The 19,176-nt window shown below is 45.6% G+C and overlaps 1 protein-coding gene across 1 annotated transcript; it reads right to left on the bottom strand.

Annotated features, from left to right (window-relative positions):
• Window positions 1-1,731: 1,731 nt before the first annotated feature.
• Window positions 1,732-16,677, bottom strand: LOC104514046 (disintegrin and metalloproteinase domain-containing protein 12-like; the record flags this gene model as incomplete). Its single annotated transcript, XM_010157585.1, has 9 exons — window positions 1,732-1,792; window positions 3,384-3,511; window positions 7,106-7,288; window positions 7,628-7,736; window positions 8,372-8,507; window positions 11,548-11,656; window positions 13,742-13,819; window positions 16,267-16,465; window positions 16,569-16,677. Coding segments are annotated over 9 exons (1,112 nt in total), but the record flags the coding sequence as incomplete, so codon positions are not given.
• Window positions 16,678-19,176: the final 2,499 nt, after the last annotated feature.

Raw genomic sequence — 19,176 nt, 5'->3', positions numbered from 1 at the left:
TTACCAGCCGCGTCCTGGTACGATGCCGCGGGGGTCTAGACACGGGCCTATCCAAACCAGTGAATTGAGATCGTGTCTCTACTTCAAATTCCCAACGTTTTGAAATTGTGAAGCCCCCGTTTTGAATATAAAGCTGTTTTTCGATAGGAAAAGGTCAGTGGTTTAAATACCAACTATCTGAAATAGATAAAAAGCATCATTTTGGTTGCAAGTGCATCGCCGAGCCCAGGATCAGTCCGCATCCTCCTGCTGCAGTAATTCCCCACACAGGAAGCCCTGTTGCTGCTTGAAGAATTTAAATGCTGTTGTGGAGCGTTTGCTCGTGGTTCATTTTGCTGTTGCAACTATGGGTTTTTTTGGATTATTTAGTCTACCCGTGAACATGAGGGCTCTGCTGCCACGGCGGGGAATAACTGGTAGAATGAAATGCAGTCACTGAAACGGGATCCAAATTTCTAGCAATGCTTTTTGGTTTTGGTTAAAGGAAAAACTAGGAACAGTGAGGAGACGACCGTGTGTAAGGTCACAGTTCCTTCTCCCTCTCCGTCACCTGCTGTGTGAACACGGCGTCTCGTCCCGCACCGCTGAGCCCGCTGTGTTCAGCAGCGCTTCTGAGGAGGCGGGTGCGAGGCGACGCTACCGCGCGGCAAGGAGGAGAATCCTTCTTCATCTCTTAGGGTAACCAAAGTCTGTTTATTAAAATACGCGTTTTGATTTGGAAATTAAGAAACCCAGAACAGTATTTGAGAAGTTAAATTCGAAACAGTAGTAAATATGCAAAATACAGTTGATAAGCAGAGCGATGAGGCGAAAGAAGTAAGTATGATAGTTGACTCGTAGGATGTCGTTCTCTGCAAGGCTTGGCTTCCCCCTCCCCCGGCGTGTGACATGCCGTCGGTCTGACCAGGCAGCGGGGCAGCCGAGGGAGACGGGACGGCAGACGCGGTACAGGCTGCGTGTCGTTACCCCAGATCGCCGGAAAGGCCATGGCACCGGGAGGCCCGGTACCGCCATCGGTATGTGCTAACCCTGTTGTGTCTGAGGAAAATGAGGTTAAAAACTACACAGTTCTGCGATATACAGTACTTCTTCAGCGGGAGAACGTGTCCACGGCCGCTTTCGGCACGGGTTTCTCCACCATTTCAAACAGTAACGTGAAGACGGAGACCGCGGTACAGCTGCTGCCTCTGAGGATCGCCGGGAGGGCACGCACCTGCGGGCAGGCGCCGGGCGTTTCGCCGTGCTCCAGAACGGGCAGCGTGAGCTCCTTCCACCCTGACGTAGTTTCGTCACCAGGCTGTTCTGAACCACCGCAACGGAGTCGTCTCCATCTGATTTACCCATGAGTATCAGCACTCCCGAAAGAGCAGATCAAAACTAAAAAACTCTACGTAGGACCGATAGAGCAGAATTATTCAAGTTCAGTGAAATATTACAAAAAAAGGCTTCCTTTTTAGGAAAACTCAGCTATGGTAAAAATATCTACTACAGTGCACTGCACTGTAATAAACATTCAACATAAATTAATAATTTACAAGTACCTGAGCAAGTATAGAGAGCACCATAGCACAGCACAGCACCAAAGGCAGTAGCTCAGAATTCTTAAAAATAACGCTGTTTTAAACATTAAAAAATTCTAAGTATTGTCATAAAAGTGAACTCCAGCTGGAGTTTAAAGATAGTGCAAACTTCTGTCTTCACTCTGTAAAAGAAAGGTGTCAGGTTTTCTCCTCAGTTCGCATCAGCGGCGTTGCGGGACCGGGATACCTGTGGCGGATGCTTCGGAGCAGGTCTGTTGGAAAGAAAGAAAAGAGGAAATTGTGGTTAAAACTTTGTTGTTTCTCGCTGGCAGCGTCGTGCTCGAGGCACGAACGGTAAAACCTCCCTGGGGGCGTGCAGGTTAACCTCGGACACGTAGCTCGGGACTCTGGTTCCGGGAGGGGATGGGGCATACACGGGGCTCGGCGAGAAACAAAAATGGTACCAGCAGCCCCTCTTTTTTCAGCTCACACCCTCAGTGCTGCTGGGTGAGCTCGCTCAGTGCTCCAGGTCTTGTGCTTCATAGAATCACAGACCGGTTTGGGTTGGAAGGGACCTTCAAGATCATCCAGTTCCAACCCCCCTGCCACGGCGGGGTATTACTCCCTTTATTTCTTTTGTGCTCATCCATTTTGCACCTGATCAAAAACGCTACTGAATCTGGCAGGAGAGTAGTTGGTTTCAGGAAGCTGCAGTAGTCAGCCTGACGTAGGGTTACTTCCAGAGTATCTCACGGGAACGGACAGCCAGCACCTTCATCAAAGTTCACTCTTGCAGGCTTTTTGCTGGAAGTATTAGGAAACTAACTGGATTTTATTTGTAATTTTTCTGAGCAACTAAGTGCCTCACTATTAGAATTCCTGTAACTTAAAATACTACTCTCATCTTCCTTGGAGCTCACTCTTTATTTGTAGGAAACTGAAGAATATTAGGTAAGAAAATATCGTCGTCTATTCCCATTAACATTGGGGAATTGTTATTTCACTTCCAGATTAATTTTTTCTTTGCAGTGTACAATTTGTGTGCTTTCTGAATCTTTTGGGTACGATGACATAAATCGGTGTTCCATTGTGAAATGTGTGAACCGAAAATTGCTTTTATTGGTGGTTGATCTTACGGCTGTTCAGTTCTCGGATAATTCTGTAGGCGGGCTCAGTAGGAATTTTTTTTCGGCAAGAGCTTTGTTTCTCTTGAAATCTGTCCCTATTAACTCCTTTCTTTTCAAAGGAATTGTGTTCATTGGGCAGTTTTTGTGAATATACAGTCAGATGCTTACAGTCAAACCATCATACGTAGCATAAATTCCCAGTGAGAATTGGGCTGAGACTGTAGCAAATAGGATCAGGGAATCCCAGAATGGTTTGGGTTGGAAGGGACCTTAAAGATCATCCAGTTCCAACCCCCCTGCCATGGGCAGGGACACCTTCCACTAGACCAGGTTGCTCCAGGCCTCATCCAGCCTGGCCTTGGACACTCCCAGGGATGGGGCATCCACAACATCTCTGGGCAACCTGTCCCCGTGCCTCCCCACCCTCCCCGCGAAGAATTCCTTCCTGATGTCTACATTTCTCCCTTGTATCTCAACAGAACCTGCCTGTCGTGTGGCTCCCAGCAACGGTTACAGCGGAGCACCCTGGGAGCAGAGCGGATCTGCTCAGCGCCGTGGTGGAGCCATCCCCGAATGAAGCACTGAAACCGGTATCTCAACAGAACCTGCCTGTCGCGTGGCTCCCAGCAACGGTTAGAGCGGAGCACCCTGGGAGCAGAGTGGATCTGCTCAGCGCCATGGTGGAGCCGTCCCTGAATGAAGCACTGAAACTCGAGCCGTTGGGACGGGAACTAACCTGGCGGGAGTGACGTGAGGCAGAGCTCTGGCGTGCCCGGGCGCTGCTGGGCACGTGCTGCTGCAGCGCGCCTTGGTCAGAGGGTCGGCCGGCAGGGGCTTGCGAGGAGGGTTTGGTTTGTGGTTTTCCTGTTGGGAAACATAAGGCGGCATTAGCCTTTGGAACTGCCGGAACGTACTCCACAGAGCAACAACTGCGATACACTGAGGGTAAGTGCAGAGCCGTGGTGACCAGACACAGAGAAGTAAGCCATAACGTGTTGTTGATAAACAGGCACTTCTGTTTTTAACCCAATGTTTCATACTGTATTTAAAGGATTTTGTTTCTTTTGATTCTTCACTCTGGAAATACCAGGTGCAGCCTTCCTGGAGTTAATGATTAATTGGTGGTAAATGAAACAACGTAGATTGAATACGTAACGTAAAAGCAGTTACACAGAAAGGTGGAAATACCAGAAATACTTTGAGAATTCAAACTCAGATGACCAGAAAACCAAACTCCAGTTGGAATTGGTAGCATCTGTGGAATTTTTTTTAAAGATGCTGCTGTGCTTTCATTCAGCGGAATTAAGTGATTCATTAATAAAGAACAGAAGTCATCTGCTGTCAGGCGTGAGCCAAGCGTCTCTCCGTGTGGTCCTTGGAACACTGCAGCCATGGTGACGTGTCTGCTCATGGTCTTCATTATGCAGAACTGGGAGGGATTAAGTGGCTTGCTCGGGGCACACAAAAACTCTCAGGCTACCCAACAACTCACTTCTAGGGTTTGAACAGCACAGCCGCGCTCGCTCGGTGACGCGGTGATTCGTTTGCCGTAACTACCGTTAGTAGGGGTGACCAAAAGGAAACCAGAGGGGCTGACAAACAGAGAGTAGCTTCCCCTGAAAGGTGTAATCACGACGAGCAATCCGAGGCGTGAATTGCTCATGGATAAAGTACAAATTTTCATTATTCGTGCTGAGCTTCCCTTGGCTTTCCTACTTTTCATGGCAAACGTCTGCTCTTCCCAGAAGGAAACGCCGGTTGACGATCAGTGGGCGTCTTGGTAAGGAACAGAACACGGGGGCTTACGTACACCTCACGCAGAGTCATTTCAGGTGTAGCACCAGGTACAGCTTCAAGCTGTGTACAGTGTCCCTCTCCTTCTTCACTCTTGGCGTAACAGGTTCTAGTTCTTGACTGAATCAGAAATAGTAACGTGAAAAAAAATTTCTTATTTTAACTCATTGTTATAGCCAAATCTCATTTTCACCGTAAAAATGAGTCTTGACTGTCATCCAGAAGGACTTCCGCTATAAACCAGGATAAACATATCTGCTGTAAGCAGTGTGTCTGTGAGCTCTTCTCTGGGGGAAAAATAATTGCAAATGTCCTGGAAATAATCAGGCCTGGAAAATGAGGAAATAAACGGCGTGTTCGTAAATACTCTCTGCAGCTTTACCTCATCGGGCTGTGCTGGTGAGGTCACAGCTTAAACAAACACTAGCAAAGGAAGTTTTTCAGAACGTGGTCATTTCTGATGATACAGACCTAGAACCTTAACATTATTCAGGGAAGAAATCTTACCACCAGGATTTCCTAACCAGAGTTCACTTTGTGCACTGAAAGTCTAACACAGTGAAATCCCAACGTGTGTCTTCTGAGGTAAAACAGTTTGGAACAAGTTGGATCACAGCAGAAACAGGTACTTTGTAAATAACTGAATCTCTCTGCTGGGAAATAAAATTTAAGGTGCTTCTCTAATAACGGTGAAGGTCATAATGGTTGTTACCATACAGCAGCTGCCCACTGCTGTAAGCCCAGAGGTGGGAGGGAAGTATAGAATCATAGAATCATAGAATCACTGGGTTGGAAAAGACCTTAGAGATCATCCAGTCCAACCGTATCTGTCCACCACTAAACCATATCTCTCAGCACCTCATCCACCCGTCTCTTAAACACATCCAGGGATGGTGACTCCACCACCTCCCTGGGCAGCCTGTTCCAGTGTGTGATAACCCTTTCGGTGAAGAACTTCTTCCTTACATCCAATCTAAACCTAAAGTAGCTGGTGCTTAAATGTCCCTCTGGGAAGGGAGAAGCAGGAGGAGGCAGCTGTGGCCATAGCAGCAGCGACTGGTTTCAGACACTCCCCCTCGGTGCCACACTGCAGTACAGAGCATCTGGATGAGATCCGGAATGGAGCATTGAAAGTGCTTCCTCTCACTGACCGGATGGATGCCCTTCCCAGAGAGGGCCGTAGCAATGCATTAGACAGTGTCTATATAAACTAGACCAAAACCATTCTCGAGTTAATTTACTTCTACCAAAGTTTGAGGGAGTAAAATTGTTAATTTTGGAAGGGAAGATTTTCTCCCCATACGGTGTTTGCTGTGTCCCTAGGATATAAACTTAGCTATTCTGTCAATCTTGAATGGAGGTTATGGACATCATTTTGGGAGAAGCCACTCTTGCTTATTCACTGGGCTGCCTTGAGTTGATCCCCTCTTTGTCCTACTTGTGATTCACACAGCAACTGAACACAGGGATATCTTGCTTGACGGAGTTACCATCCCAGCTGATGTGAGCTGCCAAACTAACACCTTTCTGGCAGTTTCAGATCCATCCGTCTTCGGTAACGACAGTGCTAGAGGTCTGGTGTTCCACCGTGCACGTTACGTGGGACTGGAAGGGGAGGGCACGGGGAACACGAACCGTAGCAGCGCACCGGGCTGCGCTGATGTGTGATGACAGGATGGGGCAGATGTTTGTTTTTCATGGAAGCATTTGATTAAGAAGCAGAAAAGCTCTTGGACTTACTTAAAAATCTTAACTCTGACCACTGTGAAATATGTAGAATGGTTTAAGGAATGCAGGAAAACAAACAAGGAAACCACGGGAGCTAAAGACAGAAGCAGCACAAACCAATACTACTACAGATTTCCTGTAAGATAAAGAACCAGTATTTCCCATTCCCGTGAAAAGGAAAATAAATGACTAGCAAGATGGGTAAGGGAAGGAGAAAAAGGTTAAATACTTTGAAGGCAATTAACAAACTGGCCACATGTTGGTCTGCCCTGAGCGGTGCACCGTTCAGACTTGGACAGCAGACACACTTTCTCTGCTGTCACCATACATGAGCACGCTGCCGTGGAGCTCGGCACCGTCTCATCCCTTTTGTTCCTGTGTTATTTTTCCAAACGCTTTCCAAGGCACCGGCTTCAGCAACTGTTTCTCATGGCCATGAGAAGCTATAAATGAGGGGGAATGTCTCAGAGCTCACAGGGTCGCTGCAGGAAGGAGGTGCTCTGAGCTGGGGCATCCTGGCTGGGGTCAGGCAGGCGCAGCCACCCAAGACACGGCTGTTGTGCACGCAGTACTGTCACGACAGTAAATCAAAATCAAATCAAATCACGACACTCGCCTAAGACAGCCTGGTGATAACGACATTCCTTTCATTTTAATCCTGCACTATATCCAGCAGAGAGGTGCCTGTAACATGGGGCTTGTTCATGCTGTTGTGCCTTTGGAGCGAGGAAGAGAGAGTTCAGGATCCGAAATCTTCGGATCACAGCTGCAGTTGGCATAAACCCATATATCTGCACCGCATTCCTAAACTTGTACAAAGGAGATAGCATGGGAAAAGGCCAGTGTGACAAATGAGAAAGCACTTCGTTCCTCTCCACCCCATTCAGACACTCGCACACTGAACAGAAGAAAAGCTGAAAGAAACGCAGCGCTTACCCGGGCGAACCTCGGCGAAGGGGTTGCTGGCAAGGGTCGTTCAGGCCCAGCGTGGTGACACGGCAGCTGGGGCAGGGGTGGCAGGACTCGCTGCGGTGTTTTTAATGGTGGCAAATCGTGGGTCTTCACGGGGTTACTGATGTCGATGATCTGATAGGGCAGCGGCCTCCGTGGACCATCTCTCTGTAAAAGCGACCCCAACCAGAAGTTACAAACTTCAGGGGTTGACATAAGCATCGCTGCTTTAAAATCTACGTTCTCTTCTGCTCTGCTTTCATCGACGTTCGACACCTCAGCAACCAGAGAAGCAATTAACAGCGTGCAGAGTCCTACTTAACCCCTCACCATCGAGATGCAGCGTACATCTCCACCCAGCTAGAATTTGGAGGCCATAAATGTATTTTGAAAGGTATTTCTCCCATTTTACATATTGTTACTTCTATGTAATATGAACATCATGTAGTAATTGTGTTAAATGAGATCCACAATAATGAATATGATTTTTGCTTCCTTTAAACTCACTTTCTGTATGTTCGTATTTTGTGGCTTTGTGATGAGGTTTTTACTGAGAGACGTGGTATGGACGTGGTTAGGCTCAGGTGAGCTGGAAGGTCTCGCTGGAGTCACAGACCTGCAACACAAACAAGTATTTATTTAACACGGCATTCTGCTGCGTAACTTCTCGTGAAACGGTCGCCTCTTCTCGGAATGAGGTTTCGCAAGGGCTTCCTGACTCCTGATGGCAAACAAGGAAAGTAAAAATTGTCTAGCACTCCTGCAAGAATAAAAATAAATATTGATTTTTTGGAAACCAGAAGTCTGTTAAATTAGCTTCTGCAATCTGTGGAAATGCAGCCTGGTAACACCCAGGAGACTATTCTAATGAATCTAGCATTTAAACGGTAATGACCTCAGATAGGAAAGTTGCAGCTCACTCCACTGCCTTCAGATAAAAGGCCACGCAGCGTAATGAAACTATTTCCAGCACCTGAAAACAGAGGCAACACTTCCTTCACTTCCTCACTTTTTTTTATCACAAAAGAGCTACATAGTCAAACTCAAACCTCCATTATTTACTGACAATCAGCAAGGTTAAACTAAGCCAAGAAACACACTGCTGTTAACAGCTGTTGAATGTTCTTGTTAAGGCTGGCTCTCGTGTCGTACTCGCGCCCTTCTGTGAGCAATGCCAAGACCAGAGCTGCTACATTTACAGCTACTCCCTTCTAGTGTCTGCTGGAGTATAAGGAGGGAAAATGATCGTACCTTAGTTTCTCTATTGTTGTCTTCTTACTTGTAAACAACCACCTCATGAAAGTCTTCCTTTTCAGGTACATGACTGATCCAGCAAAGATGAGGCACAGAGTGGTTATCAACACTCCTATGGTTAAACTCTTATTATCTGCAACAAAACACATTGAGAGAACTTCTACCAGGAGCTTTCTTTACTGAAATGTGTTACGTGGATGGAGCAGGATGCTGCTGCCTGGCCCAGTTGAAAGAGGATAAACCATGAATTAAAAACTAACAAACTCCTATTTTTTCTACCCTGAAGCTTGAAGTTTGGCCTGGTTTAAAGTTATTTCTTTAAGACTGGGGGAAAATTGGTTAAAATATAACGTCGTGTGTCCCTTCCAACTATTCTCTTCTATTCTATTCTATTCTATTCTATTCTATTCCATTCCATTCCAATATCTGGGTGCAAACATGACAGTCTCCACATACTCTCTCTGCACCTATATTTAGGTCCTGCTTAGGTTGTCACCTCCAAAAGGTACATGGGCTGTCGGCCTCCTCCAGACACCCACAGGGGGATGGCTACAGCAGTGCCGACGGGCACATTCTTCCTGGGCTGCCTGCTGCCAGGGTGGGAGGGAGAGAGAGGCTGAGAGGGAGAGAAAAGGGACAGAAATGCCTAGATCATGGTAAAGTGCAAGCTTTTAACTGTTCTGTCCCTCAGATGTAAGCAGCAACTCTAGCTGCTTTATAACCAGATGTTTAGGCTTTCATTGTGCTTTATCACAGGGCGAGCAGTCTGAATGTACTGCGGTCCAGCCCAGAGGGCTGGCAGGTCGAATCCGCAGGCAGGCGAGGAGCCGAAGGAAAGCCTTCAGCACGGCTGGTGTGTGCTCTCGGAGGGACGCTCTGCTTAGCCAGGGGCTGCAGCTCTCTGCACTCGTTCCAGATTTCAGAGTGTTTTAAGCTGCTCCAAGTACCTTGCTGGGACCTAAGTGAGGCACAACAGTGAGATGAGCCCTGACCAGGCGACTTGCAGCGGGAAGAAATCCTTATTTTTAGGCCGAGGTAAGCAGCAGCGCTGATCGTTAACGCTCTGTGATATGATCACTGCCTGGGGGAGAGGATGTTGGGATTCTTCGGGACTGCTGACCTAAAAAATGCACGCTCCCACAGTAGGAGAAACACCTTCAATCTCGGCTCTGGTCACCTGTCATCGCTGTCTCAGTCTCACCCTGATGGATGCCCAGCCAGCTGGCCCTGTCGACTGGCCCACACTCACCTGGACACTGCTGAACAGTCAGCAGCGCTGACTGAACAGGCTGCACGTGGGGCCTGATGGGGCACAAAGCGCTACGCCTTTCCCTTACAGCCCTGCAGAATAATAAATCCTTCCCCATCTCTGAAAGTTTAATAAGCAAAAATCATGCAATGTAAGTTAATTAACTTATCTAGCTGACAATTAAATATTTAAGCCTTCTTTATAAGAAAAGTACAGTGTCGAACACAGGTTTATTCTGAGTCAGCTGGGTGAAATCTGTTACTCAGTACTAATGAGACCATGGGCCTTGTTTGACTAAGATGGAAGTATTTTACTGAGCTAATCCTTCTGTAATTTGATTTAGAGATGTGCAAACTACTCAGATCACAATCCAAACCACCCCATCAAGTGTTCATATTTAAATCCATGTGTCAGCTCTAGAAAATTAGGTCCTCTAGCCATTTCCACATGTGTTTATTCCCAGCTGAATGTAGCACTGTCTTTAGAGAAAAATGGAGAAGCTACCACACTATATTAACCTATGGTTAAAATAACTTTCTGTTAAATTGACGTGTTGGCTTCCAAAACACAAACTGCAAGAAGTATTGAAGAGATCTGCCTTCTCCAGTTAGCGCTGTCTACGCAGCACGTTGTTAAATGCATTTTGCAGCTCCCTAGACAGCTGGCTCTCAGGTAAGCTGAAAAAGGACTGTAATGCTGTACAGAAAACATCTAACGCGCAGGTAATCACACTGTTCAGTGCCCGAGCATGGTCTCTGTGCTGTCTTACTGACTGGTAAGGATTTAAAAAAATAATCTTTCAATAGTGAAAACATAATGTGAAGCTTTGTCATGGAAATGACCATGCTGTCATAAATCCCGTATTACAGTTCTCTGCAGGATCTGGTATGTGGAGAATACAACCCATTTTGGTTCTGAATAGCGTTATTCCTATGAAGACACGCAGATCATTTTCCAGCAGGTTTTAGCTTATATACGTATACGCAAGTAGACTGCTTGTCCTGTCACTTAGACACAAATCAACCATCTCTGTGGAAGTCACTAAAGTTATTGTACTCTGGAGAAAAATTGGCGTGTGATGATTATAAAATCCTTTAAAAGTTCACAATGTGTAGAAATAATTCCTTCTGAGGTTGGCCAAAGGTGAAGCAAGATACTGCAGCCAATGCTCTGCAGACTGAACGGAGGGAAATTGAAATACAAGTTACAGAAAATGCACGTCTCCTGCGACGATCACATCGGAGGGTATACATCCTGGTAAATGTTTGGAAGCCATCTATGAAATGCAGTTTTCATCTGACATGGGCAGAAATCTGCTATTTTCCACCACAGAAAAGATCCTTCTGGGAAGAACAATATCAGTTATATTTCTGATTTTTGATTATGCAATAATTTTACACTTGTAATCACTGCAGTGCCCACTCTTCGTTAGGCACATAACTACAGGGGCAGGTTGTGTGTACCATAAGGGATCTCAATCCTGACTCTCAGAGAACACTGAAGCCTGGCATATCTCAAGGTGAATCCAAGAGTAATGCCGCGTTCATCTACCATGGCAACAGGATTAGCTCAAGTGTGGGAGTTAGCTCCTCATCCTCGGCCTAAATCAGTGCCATTGCCTGCGTATTGCAGTGAGCTACCAAACTTGACTGCTACCTTGGGGAAGAACAAAAACCCCGAGTGGCAAAGAAAGGAAAAGAGTCCGCCAGGACCACTGTGCCTTCAGTTATGCAAGAAAATGGATGCACTCAGCCCGCCTCGGTTTTGCTTCACTAGATTTTCAAGTTGGTGCCAATGTGTTTGGGTTAAGCCATTTGATTTACTGACCTATTTCCCAATCTTGCAAGCTCGCTGCTTACAAGGCGACACTTCATATTTCCACCCTGTCACGGGAACACCCGGTAAAGCGTGAGTTACTACTAACCCGCTTGCCTAATCGGCCCGCTGTCCACGCTGCCACCGAAGCCTGGCTTGTCACAGTAAGGGGGGGCCCAGTCGGCCTCGCAGTGACAGTTCTTTTTATTGTTGCAGACCTGCAAAACAAGACAAACGACCCAACGTGAAAAGGATTACCCTGTACATCTGGGAAGAGCACTGGCCACCTCATCGGATGGTGACGCATCTGAAAGAAATAAAACACACAGCGGAAAGGAGAGGTACCGGTATCTGCCAGTTGGCACAGCTGAGAGGGCAGAGAGCAACTCCGAACGCGACACCACGGAGTAACGGGCGTCCTAAAAACACATTATTTAGTTGGCAGGTAATCGTTTGAGCCGCACCAGCCGACAGCTGCAATAATATAAGGATAATCACAACTTCTTACGCTGTCTTTGCCTCCAGCAGCAACATTATCTGCCTCCTAACTTCTGTTCCGTCTGCCTTCCCAGGAACAAGACTCTGCGCTGTTAACACTAACGCGGTGTCAGCCCACTTCAACGCTCCCCTCCATCAAGGGCTCGCACCAGCCTGCATACTGATTTTCCCACTGCTCAGATCCCCCAGCTCCAAGAGGAACCAGTTGCTGGAGAAACATGTGACACTGGAATCGGGGATGAGGAAACCCTACTGTCTATAAAGGTACAGCCCTCCGTGTTCCGGCGGTTTTCATCTGAGTTAAGGAACCACTCGCAAGACCTGGGTTACCAACTGCTCCCTGCAGAGCAAGAGAGGCCCCGAGACCATCGTTAGCATCAGCCTGTTCCCACTGCACAGAGCAGGAGGAGCCAGGAGACTCACACCTTTTTCCTCAGGAGGTCCCAGTCCCCAGCAGCCATCAGAAGAAGGGCTGCTCCTGATGTCCTTCTGCTGCCACCCGAGTAGTGGCCATGGGACTATAGAGAGGCTAAAGCTCCGTGCTGTACCCACAGAACACACGAGCCGAACGGGCCAAAAAGCTGGCAGAGGACAACGTTGGCACAGTCACGTGTAGATGCTCAAAATGACTTTTAAGGAAAACTTTTGGGCGTAGGGCTAGTTGTCGGTGTGGTCCTTATTTCTGCGCTAACACTGTTCATCACTGATCTACCCCCACCTCGGAGAAACTACACGCTAGATTAATAAATGCAATTCTGAGTAAGACACTAGGTCGTTCAGAGGCGTTTGCAAATGCATGTTTTTCTGGCGAGGTCAGCTGGCAGGATTTCAGAAAGAGAGACACTGGCTGGGTTGCAGAGTACTGACATATCATTCACACGGCTTAGCCTGGCTCTGGTCATGTAAAAGGCAAAAAAATGTAATTTACTTTCCAAAGGCAGCAAGATACTTAAAAAAATATCATGTGTTAAGCATTATTTTTTAAATTAAAGCGCTACAGGAGTTCCCCTCGACAATGCCACGAGGTCACCCGAGGTTCTCCATCCTACAGGCATGAAGATGCCCGTCTAAGCTGATGCTCACACCAGCACAACGGGAACACGCAGCACCGACAACACTGCGCGGTTTGTCAACAGTGAGATGACAAAATAGGTTGAATCAAATTAAAATTCCTCTTCAGGAGAGGACAGAATTTCCTACGCCTCTCCCAACGTGCTTGCTGTGCTTTTCACCGAAACACACAGACCATCAGCACACCGAGGTTAATATGGCTTGACATAATTAATATTTTCATAATATAAACTAGATTTCAAAACACTTTGGTATTATTAACTGATTTCACCACCTTTGTTATCCTGCACCACTTTCATACCACGAAACTCATCGATACGGTTTGACTTTATTCTAAGACTTCTGGAAATGCTATTCCATTTGAATTTCAATTCAAATGCCTATTTTAACTTCTCTGTACCCAGACCGAAACTGTATTTTTAAAAATGTCAGTGGGAACCCTTCATGAAAGAAGGTTAGACTTAAAACTGCTTTGAAGATAACAAAATTCATTTTTATCACAGGCTGTTAATTAAGAACAAGATAATTACTACCTGATAAACAGTTCTTTGTTAAAGAAAAATAATTCCATTGCTTGCGGTTCACGTAAGGGACACGGAAAATGGGAATGCATAAGAAAAAAGTGTTGCAGTGGCTTTGACTGACAATCACAGATCCCAACGCTGTTACGTAAAATGATTTCTTGTCCAGTGTTCATGGGCTGACTGCAAGGAAGGTGTTCCTGTAACGCTTACCCCACGTCCATGGCACTTGGTTGCACATTTATCGACACCAAAAACGCTTGTATTCTGGCACCGGCGATTAAGGCAAATCTGCAGAGTAAGAGAAGAGGAGTTTTACTAGGGATGGAGCTGCTGCTGCTCACGAGGCATCACATCCCCCTCCAGCTCATCCATCAGTGGGTCTTGTAGCAGGTAAAGATTTCCCAACACACGTGTTGCGCTGACAACGTTACATGGACAAAAAGATAAGGACGTTGGAATTGGGTGTCATCTTCTTATGCCTTTCTAAGTCTTTTAGCTCCCAGCCTGTGGAAGTCGGGGATCAAGCCTGCTCTTGATCGGCACCCTGGCCAATCCTGAATTTCAGACACAGCTCATATTTGGTTGATATGCTGAGCATGTGTAAATAAACACTCACACTTTCACTGAACTGGAACTAGTGGTGAGCCGCTGGGGTTTGGGGCTTTTTTAAGCCAATTTAAAACCCAGCAATTTGCATTTTTTCAAGACCAGGGATGCACTGAGCAGGATTCTTTCATGGACCTGATCTGGCTGCGTTCATGTCTTCTCAGCAGCAGATGATTCCTCAGGGGAAGGTTCAGGTTCCCTCGTGGTGTAAATTAGCACAGTCCTGTTTACAGCCACAGCACAACGCTCCGTCGTGCCAGAGCAGAACTCGGACCCAGGGCAGGCTGAATGTTTAGCTGAGGTCGGGGGTGTCTACGGGCTCATCCCTGCTCTTCAGCACAACTGAGACTTTGCTAAGAGTTTCTCCAAACGAAGCAAATTTTTGGGTGTGAAATACAAACAAACCATATTTCAAGTGTGGTAATAGTCTCACAGGAAATGGAAGTAAACAAGTAGCATATGCAAAGTAATCACATTCAAATTTTCCTTTGCCAGTCACTATGGATCAACTTAAAATAGCTACATTATAGCTGAAAACTGAGGTAACGCAAGATTAGAACCATCTAATAATGCCACAGTCACATGACTGATGGTGATGTCAGTAAAGAGAAGTTATCCTATTCAAACTGAAGAAATTTGGACTGGAATAACCGTTACTGTGCTGTCCAAACAAAAAAAAAAAATATCACTGCACCATTTCCCTCATGTTTCACTGCAGTTCAGTTCAGTAGTACTAAAAGTCAGTCACAATAATTAGCATTAAGCAGGGAATAGTGTTGAAGGAGACGACAGGGATGCTTAATCAGGGCATTTATCCCCTGGGGAAAAGGAAAAATGGAAAGGAAATTAGAGTGAATTGGCAACAACATGCACGCATGTAGAGAATATGGTCTGATTACAGCCGTATTCACCATTCAAATATTCACAGCGCAGTAGCACACAGAATTTTGATCACGTTAGAATGGCTGCATTTCAAATTGCGTATCTTCAGCTTAGAAAACTCAAGAATATTTGAATTCAGATTCTTAATCCATAATACAAACGCACTAATGTCCTCCAAGTAAAACATACAATTTTGTAAGTATTAGCCTGTGCATTCTATAGTGTGTATGTGTATGATTAGATAGATTAGAAAGATTAAATACTCATTAGTAAAACATAATGGGGTGCTTTCCCAGCGCTGCATTTTCTCTGAGATGACATTTTGTGACAGATTGACTTAGAAATGTTGTAAGGGTTGTTTTCCTGAAACAGAACTGTAGTTTCACTAGTGACGTATTCCAACCCTGTTCCCAATGCAGTGTGATGATCCAGCATAATTCAAAACATTCTGAAATTCAGAAGCTTATTGTAATTTACTACAAATTATCAAAACACGTTTTTTTTCCTCTTTGCAAGTAATCCACTGAGGGTATGGAAACCTTCATTTCAGTAGTTCTTGGAGTCCTTTCCGTTGCTCCCCCTCTGTAAACTCATGGCTCTCCCCCACCTTTCTCTGGTCCTTTTCTCACAAAAGAAAATCTAAGAATGAGACGGCCGTATGAAAACTGGACCACATTCACACTGGATAATTCACAGTTTGCAAAATACAATTGCAAAAATCAGTTTTGGTGGCTAAACATCAGTGGGTTTATATTTTTCTATAGAAATTAATATAGAGAGCGAGCTTTCCTTGCAAGAACAAAAAAAAGGAGGGGGGAGAGAGCCATAGTCAGCAGACAGAGTACATTCTGAAAGCTAACGTGAAGTTAGTGACACTTTTCAATGCCACAGGCACTGGGAAAGTGAACATACTGAACTCCTCAGAAATTCATTAACGACCCTCTAATGTGTTTTGCTGTACTTATTTTGTGGAAAACCTCTTGCCTACATGGGCAGAGACTTGGGACTGTCCTCAAAAACCCAGCTATAAACTTAAGCAACTTGCATTGCATCTGCAAATCTGTAATCCAGAACAGCGGCCAAAAGAAGAAGGGAGGAAAACTCTGACTCAGTGTGAGCATGAGAAACAATCATTCTGTGGAAAAACCCCAAAATTCCCAAAGCAAAATCCAGGGAGTTTAGCACAAAATCCTTTGCAGCATGAAGGAAGAGATGTTCTCCTTGTCTGGGAGTATTTCAAACCTTACTTTTCCATCTTCACACTTGGTTCCTGACAGCACAAGACCGGGATCGGGCATATCATCACCCAAGTACACGTGGGTACCACGACACAGAATCTTGCCACCTTCTTGAAGCGGGATATTAGTTTCTATGGAAACAGCATTGGTACCAATTACAGGTCGATTCGCTCCCCCTTGACACTGAATTTTTCCACATTTAGCATCTCTGAAGGAAATAAACAAACCCAAAAATTAGTTGTTAGTTTTAAATGTTGCAAGCTCCCTCCCAGTGCCGTGCACGGGTTCCTGTGCTGTAGGAGAGACCCTACCTGGGTTCACATTTCGCAAAGGAGCTCTTGGAGTCTTTCCCACAGTTGCCGTAAGGATCACCTGCAGAATTGACTCTCTCAAAGCAGATCCCAGGAGCAGGTTTCGCACCTGAAACAAAAGCTAATCAGAACTTTCATCTCATACGAGGTGGTTTCATTAATTTTCTTTGAGCTCCGCTGATGCTTTGGGGGAAGGCAAGATGTGATCTGCGTGTTGATGGAGCACAACAAAACAGTCGTGCTGGATCAGCATGCTAATTCTAATTGAAGCATCTAAATGTGCGGGTTTTCCACTGTTGTTTGTCTCCCTTGGCAGTGCTGAGCAATAGACAATGCACAGCTCATTCTCTTCCAGCATTTCTCTAGATGATATCCCTCCTGTGAACCCTCCCAGGACACAAGAACTTCTAGCAAGTGCCAAATCCAGTTTGGTGAAGAAAGACAAAGGCCAGCCGGGAAGTTAACTCCCTTGTTTTTATAGGACTGAACCCTCCCAGGACACAAGAACTTTTAGCAAGTGCCAAATCCAGTTCAGTGAAGAAAGACAAAGGCCAGCCGGTAAGTTAACTCCTTTCTTTTTACAGGAGTCCACGTGATCCTAGCGAGACCCCAAAAGCTGAAGCCAAAGAAAATACTTTTCAAGAAAGACCTTTTTAAGCGCAATCGAGAACAAGAAGCCAGAAAAAATCCAGTGGCGAAGTGGAGTGGTGTGTGTTGGTAAAAACAGAGCCACGTGACACGGGAAAGAGCACAGGCTGCTGTTAGCTCAAGCGAATGTACTGGAGAGAGGAAGGGGATCCATCCTCACCCTAAGCCTCAGTAAATCCACTCCTGAGAGGAAGGAGTGACGTGAAAGAAGGGGCGTTCTACCACGGTGGTAGAAGCAGGAATCTGGGAAGACAGGCAGCATCTGGTTCTTATCGAGTGTAGCCTTTTATGATGGAGACATATCCTAACGGCAGAGGAACTTCCCTGGTGGGAGTAGCACTGGAAACGTTTGCGCAGACAGATTACTCATCCCTCCGTTCTAGGAGTTAAAAGGTACTATTAGAACATCTCTTCTAATGTCTTATACAGACAATCGCCTGTCCGTTTTTCCCCAGGTTGGGCCCAACTACGGAGTATCTTCTGGGGGAAGACACATGCATTCATCTGATATGCCTAAGAGGGGGGGATATACCTCATTGGTTTGACTGTTGCAACAATGAACGTGTTCGGATTTAATCCCTTGGTTCTACTGTGAAGTGTGGCTTTGGTTTCCAGCCCAAAATTGCTCCTTCTTGCATGATTAAGAGGCCTTTTTCTAGGGCCCTTTACTACCCCGTATTTTCATTCGATGAAGAAAACTAATAGCACAATCAAGTCATTGCCAATGTTTCAGCTGCTCCAATACACAGACTTGCTGTGAGGAGACAAGGTGGTAAGGAGATACACCGGCTGAAACTCTTCACTATCTGCTAGATGCACTTTTGTATTTTCCACAGATCAGCCAAACTAAAAGAAGAACTAGGATGTGATAGCCTGAAGGCTGAGAATATACCATGTCTACAGGGTTCCCTGATCTTTAACAGAGACAGAATATCTGAGTTGATGTTACACTTTTTCAAATGTTTTGAGCCACTTCCAAGCGTGTATGCTGCAAACTGGGGGTAAAACATGCCGTTTATTTAAACCACCTTGAAGATTTCATTTTGAAAGGCTTCAAAGAGGAAGAAGGTTTTTTTTTTTTTTAAAAAGGGGTCAAATTCCTGGAGAAGAAAATACAAATATGATTGTAAAACTTCAGTTAGTGTGGATCTTTTCACTAATAGCTCAGAGATTAAAACCTCAATTAATTATCTGGATTTCACAGTCAGAAGCTTGACTAATACTATGTACTGCTGAACAGCCATCTAATGCTATTAAAGACAAAATATTAAAACTTGGAGAGGCTTAAGATGGCAGCTTCTTTTCCTTCTAACATTTTTACATACTGCAACTGGAAAACTCAGAAAGAAAGGCACAGAGTGGAACAGAATATGAGCTGCTGGTTCCCTGGAGAGCAGGACAAGAGCCTGAAATTCTTTGGAAGATTACGATCAAGCTTGCTGAGTTCAGAATATTTCCCAAATCTGGAACTATTAAAAGGGACTCACACAGGATTCTTTCACTTCTTTTCATTAAACCACAAGCAATAATCAAAAAATCAACAAAACCATGCAGACAAGGCACTGTGCAAGAATCACAAGTAAAATTTCCATTTTCAGCATGCAGATTCCTCCTTGTCTTTCCAGGGCAGGCACATTAACTATTCAGCTTGATACAAACATTAACATGTGCATATACTATGCCAGCTTTAGAAGGGAGGGGGAGGGAAGGAAAAAACCCCATGCTGTAAGCAAGAGGCCAAGTAAATCTCCTTTTTCTCCCACATCTGCAAAGACTGACTTGCTCCCACCCACCTCACCAAAGGAACAAGCCCCCCACCATCTACCACAGTCACAGGCAATTGCTACGTGTCTTGCTTTCCCTGGGCTGGGGGCTTGGCATCCCAACGAGTTCAGCCACAGGCACACCACTGCAATGACCAGAACCTTCCTTGGAGATGTGGCGTGTCGCGGTATAACTC

This window comes from Eurypyga helias, unplaced genomic scaffold (assembly GCF_000690775.1).
Source record: "Eurypyga helias isolate BGI_N326 unplaced genomic scaffold, ASM69077v1 scaffold20488, whole genome shotgun sequence".
Classification (NCBI taxonomy): Eukaryota; Metazoa; Chordata; class Aves; order Eurypygiformes; family Eurypygidae; genus Eurypyga; species Eurypyga helias.
This window is presented reverse-complemented; position numbering and strand designations above follow the sequence as displayed.